The sequence below is a fragment of the Physella acuta genome, unplaced genomic scaffold (genome assembly GCF_028476545.2).
Source record: "Physella acuta isolate Inbredline_101_S28 unplaced genomic scaffold, ASM2847654v3 ptg001017l, whole genome shotgun sequence".
In the NCBI taxonomy this organism is placed as follows: Eukaryota; Metazoa; Mollusca; class Gastropoda; family Physidae; genus Physella; species Physella acuta.
The window spans coordinates 226110-243703 of record NW_026732534.1 but is presented as its reverse complement, the minus strand read 5'-3'; the positions used below and the strand labels follow the sequence as shown (position 1 = coordinate 243703).

At 34.6% G+C, this 17594-nt stretch overlaps 1 protein-coding gene across 1 annotated transcript; it reads right to left on the bottom strand.

Moving 5' to 3' along the window:
* Positions 1–1302: 1302 nt before the first annotated feature.
* LOC131954646 (uncharacterized) lies at positions 1303–17252 on the bottom strand. Its single transcript, XM_059318425.1, has 16 exons — positions 17022–17252; positions 15261–15332; positions 14990–15019; positions 14304–14488; positions 14102–14190; positions 13661–13921; positions 13311–13441; positions 12501–12666; positions 11660–11812; positions 11025–11266; positions 9262–9403; positions 7067–7206; positions 5957–6149; positions 4885–5131; positions 4139–4302; positions 1303–2437 (listed from the first exon to the last, which is right to left on the bottom strand). The coding sequence occupies exons 1-16, from the start codon at positions 17141–17143 to the stop codon at positions 2321–2323; spliced, it is 2454 nt and encodes an 817-aa protein (XP_059174408.1). The 5' UTR covers positions 17144–17252; the 3' UTR covers positions 1303–2320.
* Positions 17253–17594: the final 342 nt, after the last annotated feature.

Genomic DNA, 17594 nt, shown 5'->3' with positions numbered 1-17594 from the left:
ACTAGAAACAAGATAAATTGAGCATCAATTTTAAAATATCCAACAATGAAGTGTTTTATACAATTGTTTAAATACACAATACATTTATTTTTAAATATGGTGAAAGCAAACAAAAATAAGTCTTTTAGCAGAACCTATTTTTTATTGAAAAATAAATTATTTTTGTGAAGGAGTTGTTTTTTACGCTGTGAAGAAAAATTAATGTAAAGTGACCAATAATATTGAGAAGGCTCACAACGAAACGAGAAATTTATGAGCATTCTCTTTATCTCACTTAACCTCAGGAGCTTTATACATGATTTAGAGTAACTCTAGAATAATCTAAACTCAATGCTTATGGGGCGCAGTTTGAGATGTAAAGCCCATGGTTGCTAACAGAAAAGTCCAGAGTTCAAAGCCCAGTGCAGTTGAGGCTTGATAGTTGGGGACAGCAACCCATCTTGGCGAGAAAAACTCCAAAATCAAACAACTGCTGTCTTGTGGTTTGTTCTTGGTTGAACAAAGGCTATGAAAGCAAATATAGAAAGAAAAGCAGGCTGAAAAAGGCCTACATGGTGCTTAACAAGTTGACATGTAATACTTAATTGTATTGGATTGGAAATCCCTTCCAACATTTACACATAAGAACAAGGAGAAGAACACAATGTTTTGTTTAAGCATTAAAATAAAAATAAAGTTAATACCACAGTATCTTCATTGCTTAGATGAAATCTAAAACTAAATTAAAATTTTATGAAACACTTCCTTTTAAAAAAAACTTTAAACTAAACCTAAAATAAAGAAAAACAATCAAAGTTAGCCATTGCTATTAATAAACAAATCATAAGAATAAAACAATTTATAATACTTTTTATCATAAAGAACAAAGCAAAAAGAACAGATACACTTCTATTAAGACAGCATCGAGCATGTTCAATTATACAACACAAGCAAATGAATATTTTTAAACAAATATAATTGGCACTTAATAATTTAATGCTGAATGTAAATACTGTTTAAATAATCATGGAGGAAGGATAAAAATAAAGAGCAACCTGTAGCATTGTAAAATTTAAATATCACAAGAGATAGAAACTTGGTAACATAATGCTGTGTAGACTTATTTTAAAATGTTTGTTAAATTTTTAGAAGGCAAAAGATAGTCATGTGAATAAAATAAAATATCACAAAAGTGACAAAAGTGCTGAATAATTTATAAAATTCAATAAATATGTAAAAAACAGTCAATTCATCAAAAATTGAAGAAGTTGAATTTAAAGGCGACATGAAATGTGTTAATTAGCTGAAACCCAGGACAGTAGACTGTGGAGAACTTTGTACATAATACTGGTTTACAACACATATGTAAAAATCTGTGAACAAGATATCTGACAAAAGACAATGTTTAAATAGTGATGTGACAACAATGTTATTAAACATGAATAAAGAAAGAGAAGACTTTCAAAGGGGGTAGAGTCTAGCAAAGTGCTATTTTCTGTAAAGCATTTGAAGTTAAATTCTGTTCTAAAATATTTAGCTCAATTAAAAAACGATTATGTATATTATAATTCATCAAGAAGAAACTGAAAAAAAAATATAAATTATTTAACAGCACAAAAACATAATGTCACAATGTTTAATGTAATTTACTTGAATCGATTTGAAACTGCTAGAAAAAAACAATTAACTTTTAAAAGAATCAACAAAAACTAGGAAGAAAAACAGAAATAAAGACGTGTGTATGGTTAAGTTGTTTGTATTTATTTCATGGGTAACAGCAGGTTTCCATAAACCTTTTTATTGTAAAATCCACAACCTGAGGTGATATAAAGGCTTGTTTGGGTCCTAGAGAGGGAAGCAAAGAATGAAAAAATAATTCATATATCAAAAGCAGAACAATTTTATAAATGTATAACCAATCTAGTGCAATTACTGTAAAGATATTTTTGTAGCATCTAGTCTTTTAAAACTAAGTTTTTACTTTCAAGTTCATCATAACATATCTGTGAAATTTTATTATGAGAAACAATAAATAAAACAATAAATTCAAAGAAAATCTCCACAGAATTTTGCAAATGACTAACAACAATTGGTGAGCAAAATTTACACAAAATTTCAAGAAGGTAAAATATACAATACAAAAAAAAACAACGTATTATAAACCCTAGAATGTCATTTGGTTTTAAAGTTAGTAGCAGGCACACACATTTTTAAAACCTAAACTTTTATATTACAAAAATTCTTAAAACAAGCTAAATTTGATCATCATTTAAACCATTCCCTAATTCAATAAAAACTTGACATTCTAGTGTCAGAATACAAAATGAACCAAATGAAAACGTCATCCACGAATGACTTGTGCATTCATGCCGAAGAAAACATGTTTCTTGCCAGTGGTGATGTTGACACGAAGGTCAGGGTTAGTTTCAGGGAACTGGTGGTGGAAGCGTCGACGCACCTATGCAAGAGGAGAAAATCAATGCCAAAATTAGAAAACACAATTAGTGGTTGATGTCAAATATTTCACCTTTATCAGGCAAATTCTTATTTTTATACACATACAAACAGATATGTAGCAAATTTACTTATTTTTGTTGGGGGGGGGGGGGGGGGGGGGAGACACACATAAAAGTATATATTTCTATATAATTATGCTCTTAAAAAAAACCCACTGGCAAACAGAAACTGGGACCACCTGGGCAAAAGCTTCAGTATGGACTTCCTGAGTCTCTCATATTAAAATAGTAATTCATGGACTCCAAATAGTAATTTTTTTAAGCCTAGAGAAATATCCATATTTTTTTAAACTCACTCAGATATTTACATACAAGTAGTTTTCTCTCTAGAAATAACTCTGTGAAGATGCCAAAAACAGAATTCAAAAAGCTTACACACTGAGGTCCACATTGTGAATTTTAAACAATGGGTGAAACCTGAGACATGTATAATATTTGCAGGCCCTCAGCAATCATTGAAAAAAATTTAAAACAAGATTCAGAATAGAAAAATCATCTTGATGATTCACCTCAGATTTGATAATCAAAATGTTGATTAATTACGTTAGATTTGATAATCTAACTTGCTGACTCAACTTAGATTTGATTATATAAATCTTGATGACACCTCAGATTTGATCATCTAAATATTGATGCCTTACCTCAGATTTGATAATCTAAATCTTGATGACACCTCAGATTCGATCATATAAATCTTGATGACTTACCTCAGATTTGATCATATAAATCTTGATGACTTACCTCAGATTTGATCATATAAATCTTGATGACTTACCTCAGATTTGATTATATAAATCTTGATGACTTACCTCAGATTTGATAATCTAAATCTTGATGACTTACCTCAGATTTGATAATCTAAATCTTGATGACACCTCAGATTTGATCATCTAAATCTTGATGACACCTCAGATTTGATCATCTAAATCTTGATGACTCAACTCAGATTTGATCATCTAAATCTTGATGACACCTCAGATTTGATCATCTAAATCTTAATGACTTACCTCAGATTTGATAATCTAAATCTTGATGACACCTCAGATTTGATCATCTAAATCTTGATGACACCTCAGATTTGATCATCTAAATCTTGATGACTTACCTCAGATTTGATAATCTAAATCTTGATGACACCTCAGATTTGATCATCTAAATCTTGATGACTTACCTCAGATTTGATCATCTAAATCTTGATGACTTACCTCAGATTTGATCATCTAAATCTTGATGACTTACCTCAGATTTGATCATCTAAATCTTTATGACTTACCTCAGATTTGATCATCTAAATCTTGATGACTTACCTCAGATTTGATCATCTAAATCTTGATGACACCTCAGATTTGATCATCTAAATCTTGATGACTCAACTTAGATTTGATCATCTAAATCTTGATAACTTACCTCAGATTTGATCATCTAAATCTTGATGACTTACCTCAGATTTGATCATCTAAATCTTGATGACACCTCAGATTTGATCATCTAAATCTTGATGACTCAACTTAGATTTGATCATCTAAATCTTGATAACTTACCTCAGATTTGATCATCTAAATCTTGATGACTTACCTCAGATTTGATCATCTAAATCTTGATGACTTACCTCAGATTTGATCATCTAAATCTTGATGACTTACCTCAGATTTGATAAAACTATCCTGTAGCTCAGACAAACAGGTCTGGGGCCTGAGGTGACCTTTTCCAGGCTGCCAATCAAATCTCTTGTCCTTCTTCTCCCCCAGGTCGTAGTATGGGAACTGTGAAGCGTAGCAGCTTCTCGCAGTCGGAGCAGTTTGACAACCTGAGTGTGAACAATTTTTATACCGCTGATTAGTTGTTTTTAAACTTTAGAGAGTGAAGATTATTTCCCTTAAATTGATGAGTTTTACTAAGATTGTTCTGTCTGGTACAAAAATTTTAAGTCAGGTCAATATTCACTAGAATCCTGCCAATACAAGAACAAATGGAAAATATATTACAGAAGAATCTACACTAGTACAACACTATCCGTTTTTAAGATGGAAAGTTTGTCGAGTGCAACAAAAAATGATTGGAATGATCCTGTTCTGCTTTCGGCAGGTTTTACTGTGTTAAAATAAACCTTTAAGAGCTAGCTACACAGCACAGTTTCATAGGTTTTGGCCAAAGTAGAAAACAGAAGCCAATTAAAAGCCTACAAGTTAAAAACAATTTGGAGGATGCAAGTAAAAAAATGCTGGTGCAATAATACAATATCTTGTTGTTGTTCATTCTTGCTGTGTTATTTAAAGTTAAGGTAAGGATTAAGGTAGTTTGGGAAAGTGTTAAAGTAAGCTAGTGATTCTAAAAAAATAATATAACCTGCCAGCAGTTTAACAAGAACGAAAACACAGACAAGACTCACCCTGAGGCAGAAAATTAGTCGACAAACTCCTGAACTCGTCCGCCATCTCTGACACAGGCGTGACCTTCCGCTGTTTGTTGCGCGTGAAGCTGACGAACGACGGCTTCAGTGCCAGGGTCACATTGCGATCCACGACTGTAGGGACGTGGGGTTTCCCCAGCAAGTTTTCAGCCAGGTTCCTGGCGTCACCTGTCATTCCGCTCATCGGGGCTGGGGGCTTGCTCTGGTCAAAGGCCAGAGATGTGGGCTGAGAAAAATGTAAAACAGGCATTTTTTATAACAAAGACATGTAGTCTATTGTTTAAATAAAACAGTCCTTAATTTATAACTGAGATGTGTGGTCTATGTTTAAGTAAAACAGGCCTTACTTTATAAGCGAGATATGTGGTCTATTGTTTAACCCTGAAAGTGCGCCAAGCCATGATCGTGGCTTTGCTGTTACATAACTTTTAATGCGTAAGCCAACGTGGTGCGCGCTTTAAGGGTTAAATAAAACTGTCCTTAATTTATAACCAAGACATGTAGTTTATTGTTTGAATAAAACAGTCCTTAATTTATAACCAAGACATGTAGTTTATTGTTTGAATAAAACTGTCCTTAATTTATAACCAAGACATGTAGTCTATTGTTTAAATAAAACTCCTTAATTTATAAGCAAGACATGTAGTCTATTGTTTAAATAAAACAGTCCTTAATTTATAACCGAGATGTGTGGTCTATGTTTAAGTAAAAGTCCTTACTTTCACTTTATAAGGTAGATAAATAGTATAATAAATGTTTAAACAAACAAAAGTTTAGATAAAATAATAGTCACTATCTAATTCAAAGAAATTAAATAGAAATCAAACTAACATAACAATACCATAATATTTTAACAAATCAATAACTCTTATTTTCACTCTCCAGTAATTTGAGGTTAACATTGTGTATGTGAAACTAAGAACAGCAAAACATACAACAGTGTACATATCCAACTAAAGACAACAAAACATATAAAATACAAAATATCTAAAAATCAAACAAAACACCTAACACACACTGTTATCTATATATAGACAAAAATACACCGTACATCATGATGTCCATAAAGACGTTCCAGCTCACACTGCTCATCTTTGCTCAGTGGCTTTACAACAGTGTCCTCTACTTTCACAGGGATGTTGTCCATGATGTTTCTGATCTGGACATCATCTGAGAAGTGGACTGACTTCAGCGAGCCACTGCCTTTTATTGATGGCAGTATGGGGGTGGCCCTTTCACGGGTTCTTCAAAGAAAAAACAACATTTAATCCAACTAAATAAAAAAAATAAAATAAATTATTTCATACTTAAAACTCATTCAATTTAAAAAAAAAAAAAAAATTAATCCTATCCTATAATAAATGAAAGTTTTTCCTAGTTTCATCTTCTTATCCCAAGACACATGGGGTCGTCATGGAAAGCTATCTCCACATTTGTTGGTCTCCTGCAATTTTCCTGGCAGTCCCCCATTATAGTCCTGCCTCTGCCAGCTGCTGACCCACCATACGCTCCCTTGTCTCCCTAGGTATTCCTTGTATGTTTTTTTTTGAGGAGTTTTGCGCCATTCCTGGAAACTCCTCTGGACATGCCCCATCTCGCGGCATCTACTTTTTCCTATTATTTCGGAAACTTTTTCAGTTTCCATTGCTCCTTGTATCTTACCTAGTTTGTTGTATCTTAATTGCCAATATTAATACTTTTGTCATATGTTTTACGATTACTTGTGGGGAGGCGTTGCTTAGAAGTGGAGCGCTAGACTGCTAACCTGATAGTTTTGAGTTCAAATATGGGTTGAAGTTAGTGGAACATCCCTGAGTCCACCCAACTTTGATGGATACTTACTCACGTTAGGGAAAGTAAAGGCAGCTGGGTATAGTGCTGATCACACTATCCCTTTATCTGCCGAGGTCAAGAAACATATGAACTCCACTTCATCTGCCTAATGGATCGTAAGGTCTAAAGAAGAATCTTTACTTTACTTTATGATTACTTATCCATATCTTATTGAATACAGTGATCCAGGAAGTAGAGTGTACTAGTATCAAATTGAAAACCTACAGCTCCTGTGTCAGAGACAATGTAATATAACTTTTTGTCCACCAGAGTTATCACAATTTTAAAAACCAGTTAGGTGAAAGTTTTAAAAAGAGATCCTCCCCACCTTTCAAGGTTCTGATTTTCATGTGACATCAAGTAGGACGGGTCCAGTCTGGCGGTGATGTCCAATCGATTGTCTTGCAGAAACTTGTGAGCGTTATGATTGTCTCCATACGTTGTTTCTTTAAGAGTAAAACCTCCTTCCTGTGATAAAAAGAATAAAAATCTACAAAATATTTTTGATAACATAAAACCCACTTACCTGTCTGAACAAGTGAAGAATTACAAAGCCTGAATGGTATCTCCTAGAACCTAGTGATTCAAGGCTCAGGAAATTACCAAATAAAAAAAAACTTTTCAGAGTTGAAAATAGTAATTTCCATGTGTATCATAAATACAAAATATGAAATCACATTTTTAAAGTAAAGTTCCATTTTCAAACCTGGTGGTCCATAGGGCAAGTGAAGTAGAGTTCACCTGTTTCTGTGACTTATGCAAATGAAGGGATAGTGTGGTCAGCACTATGCCCAGCCGGCTTTACTTTACCTATACTTCAGTTAGGTATGCATCAGGTGCTGAGTAGACTAAGGGAAACAGATTTGAACTTAAGACTTTTGGGTTAGCAGTCTAGCACTCTATCCCTAGGCCACACCATTCTATGAGCACCGTTTTAGCAAAGTAAATTTTAAAATTTTAAATGAAAAACTGGTCCTGCCAAGTCTGAGATATCAAAACAATATAATTTTTTGTTTGGGTTAGGATTAGTTTTTAAGGAAAGGTGAGAGCTGGGGTAATGGTCAGGTCTAGATATTGTTATAAGCTTCAAAATTTTAAACCTCATTTGACCTTCTCTAGCACTACAAAAAACAACCAAAATATTTTTGACTAGTGATGCACTACCTATCACCTACTGATTGCACTGAGAGATTACATTATGTTTACAGGATAATTACATGACATTATGTTGAGACTCTTCTTCTTCATTCTTAATTGTAATGTTGGAAGCAATTTCCTCAAACACAATTGAGTATTATGTGTCAAAATGGTATGTTCCATATAGGGCATTGACTCCGATTTCAGACTGTTTTTCTCCATGGATTTGCTTCCATAGCCTTTGCCTATCCAAGAACAAACTACAAGGCAGCAGTTGTTTGATTTTGGAATTTCTCTCCTAGATGGGTTGCTGTCCCCATAGCCTTTGTCTATCAAAGAACAAACTTCAAGGCAGCAGTTGTTTCTTCTTCTTCTTCTTGGTTCTTAATTTTTAGTGTTGGAGGGATCGAGCCTTATCTGCCAGAGGGTTTGAACTCGAGACTTTTTTCGAATTTATCAACCATGAGCTTTGTTGACTCGACCATGCTTCCATCACAATTAAGGATTACGTGTCAACGGGTTATGCGCCATTGAGGCCATTGACTCCGATTTCAGCTTGCTTTTCTTTTTGGATTTGCTTCCATAGCCTTTGTCCAACCAAGAACAAAACTACAAGGCAGCAGTTGTTTGATTTTGGAGTTGTCTCTCCTAGAAGAGTGGCTGTCCCCAGCTAACGAGCCTTATCTGCCCGAGGGTTCGAACTCGAGACTTTTTGGTTTAGCAACCTGGAGCTTTACCGACTCGACCACGCCGACCCCTTAGCAGTTGTTTGATTTTGGAGTTTTGTTTCCTAGATCAGTGGTGCCCATAGCTATCAAGCCTCATTTTCCTAGGGAAATCCTAGGGATTTTTCAGTTCAACAACCAAGAGTTTTACCTGCCTGACCACGCTGACCCCCATAATTTTATTGAGATGACTTGCCTGACCACGCTGACCCCCATAATTTTATTGAGATGACTTGCCTGACCACGCTGACCCCCATAATTTTATTGAGATGACTTGCCTGACCACGCTGACCCCCATAATTTTATTGAGATGACTTGCCTGACCACGCTGACCCCCATAATTTTATTGAGATGACTTGCCTGACCACGCTGACCCCCATAATTTTATTGAGATGACATGCCTGACCACGCTGACCCCCATAATTTTATTGAGATGACTTGCCTGACCCCCATAATTTTATTGAGATGACTTGCCTGACCACGCTGACCCCCATAATTTTATTGAGATGACTTGCCTGACCCCCATAATTTTATTGAGATGACTTGCCTGACCACGCTGACCCCCATAATTTTATTGAGATGACTTGCCTGACCCCCATAATTTTATTGAGATGACTTGCCTGACCACGCTGACCCCCATAATTTTATTGAGATGACTTGCCTGGACTCTAGGGCTGGCTGTGACTGCGTTAGGCTGTAGCATTGATCTCTGGATGGCCACAGTTTCCCTGTAAGGTAGGAGCATATCATCTGTTGACGGCCGGTCTCCACTCAACTCATTGTTCCTGAAAACTACTGTAGAACTGAAAAAATACAATATTTTTAAATTGATTACACACATTAAATTCTTTTATAAATTAGATACAAGCATTAGAAACAAATGTGGTGCTTGGCCCCATTCACTTGATTATGCTTAAATGAAAATTAAAAATTTGTTATGTAGCATAGCTTAAAACAGGAAAAGAAGGATCTAGCTTTATTAATTTTGCTACATTTAGAATTTAATGTTCTTATATTATCCATCAAAACAGGCATGTTTGGGTTTTGTTCTAATACCAGTTCTAAGTACATATAGATTTGGATGCTTCAATGACATGTACATTTGGATGTTCTGTTCTAGCTTCAGGTAAATTTTGATATTCTTATTAGATTTAGTTTTGGATGTTTTTCCTGTGAAAGTAGAGGACACTAATGCCTTTGACCTTCTTCTTCTTCTTTGTTCTTAATTATTAGTGTAGAAGGGGATCGAGATTTATTTGCCAGTGCGTTTGAACTCGAGACTTTGTTCGAATTTATCAACCATGAGCTTTTTGCCGGCCCGACCATGCCTCCAACACAATTAAGCGTTACGTGTCAATTGGTTATGCGTCATTGAGGCCATTGACTCCGATTTCAGCCTGCTTTTCTTTTTGGATTTGCTTCCATAGCCTTTGTCCAACCAAGAACAAACTACAAGGCAGCAGTTGTTTAATTTTGGAGTTGTCTCTCCTAGAAGAGTGGCTGTCCCCAGCTAACGAGCCTCATCTGCCCGGGGGTTAGAACTCGAGACTTTTCGGTTTAGCAACCATGAGCTTTACCGACTCGACCACGCCACTGACAAAAGATGGGCAGTTTGAGCATAAATGGACATCATGATGGATGACCCGTGTGTTGTCTAATTTTAGATATTTTCTACCTACATGTACATCTGGATGTTCTAACTACATATACATCTGGATGTTCTAACTACATATACATCTGAATGTTCTAACTACATGTACATCTGGATGTTCTAACTACATATACATCTGGATGTTCTAACTACATGTACATCTGGATGATCTAACTACATATACATCTGGATGTTCTAACAACATATACCTGTGTATGTTCTAACTATATATACATCTGGATGTTTTAACTACATATACATCTGGATATTCTACCTATATCTGGATGTTCTACCAACATCTGGATGTTCTAACTACATATACATCTGGATGTTTGACCTATATCTGGATGTTCTACCAACATCTGGATGTTGTTACTAAATATACATCTGGATGTTCTAACTACATATGCATCTGGATGTTCTACCAACATCTGGATGTTCTAACTAAATATACATCTGGATGTTTTAACTACATATACATCTGGATGTTTTAACTACATATACATCTGGATATTCTACCTATATATGGATGTTCTACCAACATCTCGATGTTCTAACTACATATGCATCTGGATGTTCTACCAACATCTGGATGCTCTAACCACATCTACATCTGGATGTTCTACCAACATCTGGATGTTCTACCAACATCTGGATGTTCTACCAACATCTGGATGCTCTAACCACATCTACATCTGGATGTTCTACCTACATGTGGATGTTCTACCTACATCTACATCTGGATGTTCTACCTACAGGTGTTCTAATATTACCTTTGTTTCAATGCTGCATCAGTCTCCTCCCAAAACACAGTTGGATACTTGCTGGCGTCAACATGTGACATACTGGTGTTGAACAAAGTCCCTCCACTCAGCTGCTGGGAGTTCATAGAGTACGCCAGTTGGTGGGGGTCATAGCTGGTCTTGTACAACAAGGCCCTCTCCTCGTTGTACTTCCCTTCATGCTTGTAGAACGTTGACGGCATTTCTTTGTCTTTAAGAATTTTAAATTTTTCCTGTAATGCAAAGGGAATGGCACAATTTATTATGGTTGTAATCAAGGAGTGTATCCTGTGCATGTTTGTAGAAAAATAAACAAAATACAATATTGTTTAAATAAAAAGAAACTGAATTTTTTAAAAATAAAGATGTTAGAAACATTTTTAAATATAGTTTGCAGCTTTTTGGTCTTATTCTTAAAAGTTGATTTTTTACATCAAATGATGAAAATTTATCGACTATTTATACATTTTTTTTTGCATTTTTAAGAAAAATAAATCATAAAATGCATTAAACCTTTTTTTTTCATCATAAATAAACTATTCATTTTTCACTGAAAATCAACTTCCTAAATCAACTATTTATTATTCATTCAACATCGACTTTCATAAACCAACTCTAAGCCTCACCCTAAGCTGAATGATATCATGGGCAGGGGTCCCGTTTTCAAGTAGCTTCCACCTGCTTGATGCTTCCATTTGCTGAATCTTTCTGTCCATGGTTTCCTTCTGACCTGTCAAGTAGTCCACATATCCTTCCTCATAAGCTGCAGTGTTTGCTGCCTGTGAAAGACAGGATCACAGACTGAACTAGAACAAAACATGTCTCATTTCTTCTGTCTGTAGCAGTCTCGGGTTAAAAGGATCTATTTACAAATAGGCAAATAAAAACTAGTACTTCTTCACCAAGTTCAAAGACTAAAATACGATTAATTTTAGGTAGCACCCCCTGTGTTTATGTGGTAAATTCCGTTAAAAAACATTAGTCATCTAGAAAGCAACCAGCTTTGAATCAAATAAATATACTATTATTTTGTGTAATTTATTAGTGAGCGAATACCCAAAATCATCCCTACTGCCGAGTCGGCAAAAGCTCATGGTTGATAAATTTTTTAAAAAGTCTCCAGTTCAAACCTTCTGGCAGATAAGGCTCGATCACTTCCAACACTAAAAATTAAGAATGAAGAAGAAGAAGAATCCCTACTCCTTTTGTGTTCAGTCTATATGTGAGCTTTATCTGCTAAGAAATAGTCACCAACATTACAACTGTTAAATGTGCTCAATATATCTGAGATGTTTCTATGTTTCTCTTCTATCAAACAGCCACAAAGATTACAGTTCTGATACTGGCACACCTCAGTTTGTTTTGAAAGATAATCTCCCATTACGTTTCAATTCACAAAACAACTCCTCTTGTGCTAAAAACTGTTTAACTAGTTGAACTGTAATTCTATTAAAAGAAATCCCTGACCTGTTGCTCCTCCTGTACATCCTCAGCATTAGAGCTCTGTTGATTGTTTACATTTGAACAATGCCAGGTTGTGTTTTCTACTGCAGCGTTGTAAGACTCTGGCAAATTGACATAGTCTTTTCCGTGGAGCAGACGATCTTCCTCAATCTCTGATATGGTCATTTTTCTGAGCAGATTAACAGAAATATCATAAAGTCATTTTTCTAAACAAATTTAAACAAATCTAGATCAGTGGTTCTAAACCTTAGTTTGATCATATGATTTACAATAGGATTTTGTCAGTGTTTGTGATAGAACTATTATTAAGAATGGTTCGGTGAATGCATATATGAAAATAGTGGAATTTGGTATCTCCAAAAAGGTTTAGAACCACTGATCTAGATAGTCATTTTTCTAAACAAATTTATATTTATTTATAAATCTAGATGTTTTTTTTTTCTATAAACAAATTAATATAAATTAGGTGTTTATTTTTCTAAAGAGATTTATATAAATCTAAATAGTTTTTTCTCTTAACAGATTATACTTTTCCCAAACTGAGTCATTGTTCTTAACACAGTTGTAGAGACAGAAATATTTTTTTAGTGCTTGACTATTGCCAGGACAAAGAACAAACACAGAGAAGATGATTGGACAAGAAATACTATTTTACAGTGAGATCATTAAATTGTACTATTATAGTATTTAGCAATGAAAATCATAAATTAGTATTTTAATTTTACAGTGAGCTCATTAATTTATATTATTCCAGTATTTGTAGTGAGCTTATTAATTTATTTAGCAGTGAGAAAACTATTTCATAAAATTCACCTAGGCGTAGAAGGTTCTGCAGAGAAACCTCTCTCAAAATAGATCTGCTGGGCTGACTTTGGAGCAAACAATCTACGCATCCTGCCTTCTAATGGTCGAGCTGGATCAAATGTGTTTAAGGTACAAGGATACTGAAACAGTTAAACATTAAAAGATAATTACAAAATCTATATAGATGATGACACATTTATTACACATTTGTTTTTCTCAATAACATAGTTCATAACTAAATTAAACATTTTTATAGGTGGGGTCGATAAAATTTTAACTTATTGGTTGGTTGTTGTGAGGTTTAGAATATAAAAGCATAAAATATTTTAAATATAAAGGCAATTGAAGATTTATCATACCAATTTTTCATCTAACTCTCCCGTCAGCAGAGATCTAGAATTTTTACAATCCAGATTATCCAGAGCCATCGGATTGGATGGGCCTAAACCTGTGAAGTCCATCTGGTGTTTTGTGATCCACTGGTTGCGCTCAACATTCCTTAAGGCATTCTGTGTTCTTTGGGACACCTGAAGCTCAGGTGGACGATCTTGAAGATTTGGAGCTATCTGCTTTATAGGTGTTGGGTAATACACTTGCTTGTTCCCATGCACTTTAGATTGCTGAAAATCAGTACAAATATAAGTTTAAAAATGATTAAAGTTTAAGTGAATATTCAATTTGACAGACACAGAAATTTACTGGCAAAAAAAACTACTAAAAGTAAAGTACCCTTTCAAACACGCTAGGTTTTACTTATGAACCATATTACTGTACCATAGATACATGTTTAAAGAGCATACCTGATCAAAATAGTTTTCTCCAACCCAATGAAGAGGGTTTTTGTTACCATCTGAGGTTAAACACAACTTTTCTTCCCTATAAGGGAAACCTAACACACAAAAAAGCAATAAATATGTTTTTCTACCATTAATATATAACATGCATAAATGAAAATAAATTGCATAATAAATCCAGTCCAGACACAATGAACCCAAATATTACCTTTAACTTTCTTCACCAAAATTGTGTCATAAGGATTAGCTGGCATCTCACTGCTGATAGGCTTTGAGCGATCAGCTCCTTTCTTGGGATCTTGTGGGGAGACAAATGATGGGATAATAGCAAACTTCTCTATGTGAGAGTTGTAGGGATGCTCTGCAGGGAAGGGCTTGTTGATGCATAGCTTTCTGTGACAAACATATACATAAAAATTATAGGCATGGATAAACAATTTAATTAAACAGAATTTTTAAAAAGTTAAAAATACTAAATAAAAGCAAATTCAAAATATTATAATTTTATACTAAATGAAAAGTATCCTGATGCAGATTGGCAAATTTCTAGTAGATCAATATTCTAATTATTAAGAACAAGGTCACACAATAGTCTTGCAGCTTACTTAAATATAGGGGAAAGTGGGACTAAAAGCTACACAGACAAGTTGACACAGGTGGCCTACAGCCATGTTTTGATCACTTAACTAAAATTCAAAATAAAATTCAAAACTATTGCTAAGATCCTTACATGAAAGTAAACTTTTAATGGTAAAATGAAGTGACTGGCACATTGTGTTCTTCACCAACTTTAAAACAAGTCAAAGTCGAGTTTTCAAAGAGGATTTTGAATTTTTGGTTAGAAAACATACAGGCCTATTCAAATACCAACTGAAAGCAGAGAAGGATACTTACGAGATGTCGACAGACTGGGGTCTTGGAACTCTAAAGATAAAATAGGAAACATACTTTAAGAACTCATATGCAGATTAATTAAAATTCTTAATATACTTAAAAAACAAGACCTAAAATCACATAATTTCATAGCAGGAATCACTAGCCATTAATGTTAGGTTTAAGTCTGAGGGGAAGTTTACATTATCAGCCAAACTAGGTATGATATAGGCCAACAATCAGTGAGGCTAAATAACAAATAACACAATGATGTAAACCTTAAATGACTTACAGTTCGTCATTTGCACGGACATTACTCAACTTGAGGGATGTGGTTTGGTAATGATTATCTGATGGCAGCCCTCTAAATGTTTAAAGAAAAATTATGTTAAAATGTTTTACCAGGTGTTGTGTCATATGATTAAGCTTGTTTTGAGACAAGGGGCTTATTGGCAGTGTGGGATGTACAGCTAATTAATAAAAACAAATAGAGCTAAAATTACTTGAATTTGTATTATTACATAGGCCCTATTTGAAAGAGACATGAAAAAAAAATATTGCCTATTCCTTAAAGTTTGGTTTGTCACCTTGTAAGCACTCTTAATCATTAGGACCTACATGTCAATGAGGTAATATTCCCTAATAATATTAGGCTAATAATAATGACTTCAAACTGCTTTCCTCCCCCTGCAGCAATTTTCTATATTAATTTTGATATGCAAGAAAAACATGTTTCTGCGTTTTGCAATTGTTTTTCCTGTATATAGATCTAGTAGTATATAGTCAATGTTTTGTCACTTTAGGTTGAAGCCCACACCCAAGAGCCAAACTACTAGAGGAGTTTACACTTTTCGGACACACAAAAAAATTACGTAGGAGCGAACACTTCGTCGGTTTTTGGCTCATAGAAACTTTAATTAGCATGTCTCACGCGAAACCACGGCGCCTGCACGTAAACTGTTCATTTATGAACACTTCCGTGTCAAGTACTTCCGTTTCCTTTCTCAAGAATTATTTTTAGAAATTTTTTAACGTTGCATGGTACGCACATTTCTATTTTTACACCAGCCGGATGAGGTGACCTAGGGTTGGACTTAGGGGCAAAACTTGAACCAATCAATGCTTAGCTAAAAGGTTACACTATAAATAGCTTCTATATATGTATGGAACATCGTAAATGTCAAGGTTAATGGGTTTTTTTGTGCTTGAACAATAAAAAAGGGGTGTTCGCTAACTTATTTGGCCTTACATGGGATCGGACACCAACACAAAAATATTACTAAATAAGAATTTAGAGCATAAAAGGGGCTGGTTATTGAAGGGAAAGGGTCAAAATAAGGTCAAGAAGGCAGTGGAATGCAAAAGAGGAGGGGGAATCATGTGACCTGGCTGGCTTAGCAGCGTACTGCGCGAGCCGCAATGGCTGAATGGGATGAACTTTGGGAGTGTGGGAAAAAGGTTTTATACTATTAAAATTACCTCACAAACAATCAATAACACAATATAAATGCATATAATATATGTTTTTATTCATTAAATTGACTTTAAATTATTCTAAATGAACAAAAAGTGCTATGTCCGATGACGGGTAAAGGTGTCCGAACACATGTAAAACTGTATTACATGTGTTCGAACACACGTTAAGACCCCCCAGTCACTATAACAAGAATAGCTTAAGTTCTATGCGTATGAATACAAAATGACACACACATTATTAAAGTAGAATGGTTGCGGATAGATATGATACTTTTTTTTGTTTTCTATGTTAAGCGGTTACTGATTGAGACCGCATGGAATTTTTACGTTGCGTTTTTTCGCTATGTGTGTCCGAAAAGTGTAAGCTCCTCTATGATGGTTGTGTTACTGTTGGTCAAAATTAAATTAGTCAAAAGTAAAGACATTGATTCTAATTCAGATTTTGTCTTAATTAAATGTTCACAGAACTTGATGATTACACGTAGGCCTATAGATCTAGTAAAATAAAGAAACAAAAAATAGGATTGTGTAACAGTCATGTCACACAGCTGATTTTCCCCCATATTTTTCAACATACGTTCCATGCCAAGTTGGGGCGCGAGGAATCCATAGATCTTGCGCTCCACTACGTCCAGTACCCCAAGAGGGAGGGGTTGATTTCAGAAAATCTCCTTGTGGGAAAAACGTAAGAGATGTCATCTTCAAATCTTCTAATATTTAAAAGGATAATGCATAGATGCTAATGGCTCGAGCCCTGCTGATTCCGGGCTGTTGTGGATGTTCTACAAGCCTTCGTCGCCATTGACTCTACAATGGTCTTTATAATTACCCGAATATACAAGCGCAAAATATTTCTAAGCAAAGTACACCTTTGATTTTCAAAAACTATTCCTACGCTAAAAAAAAAACAAAAAAAAAACATAAAAAAAAAACAATAACAACTAAACTTAGGCCTAATCAAATAAATATTTACGAACATTTTATCATCTTATTCAGCTAACAGTAATAAAGCTGAAGAAAATATAATATATACAGTAGATGCATGACTTTGTTAAAAGTTAATCGCACTATAAAATAAATACCTATGCCTAAAACTAAATGTGATATACAATATATCGACCATCAAAATTGAGATTAAGAGTATCATTTA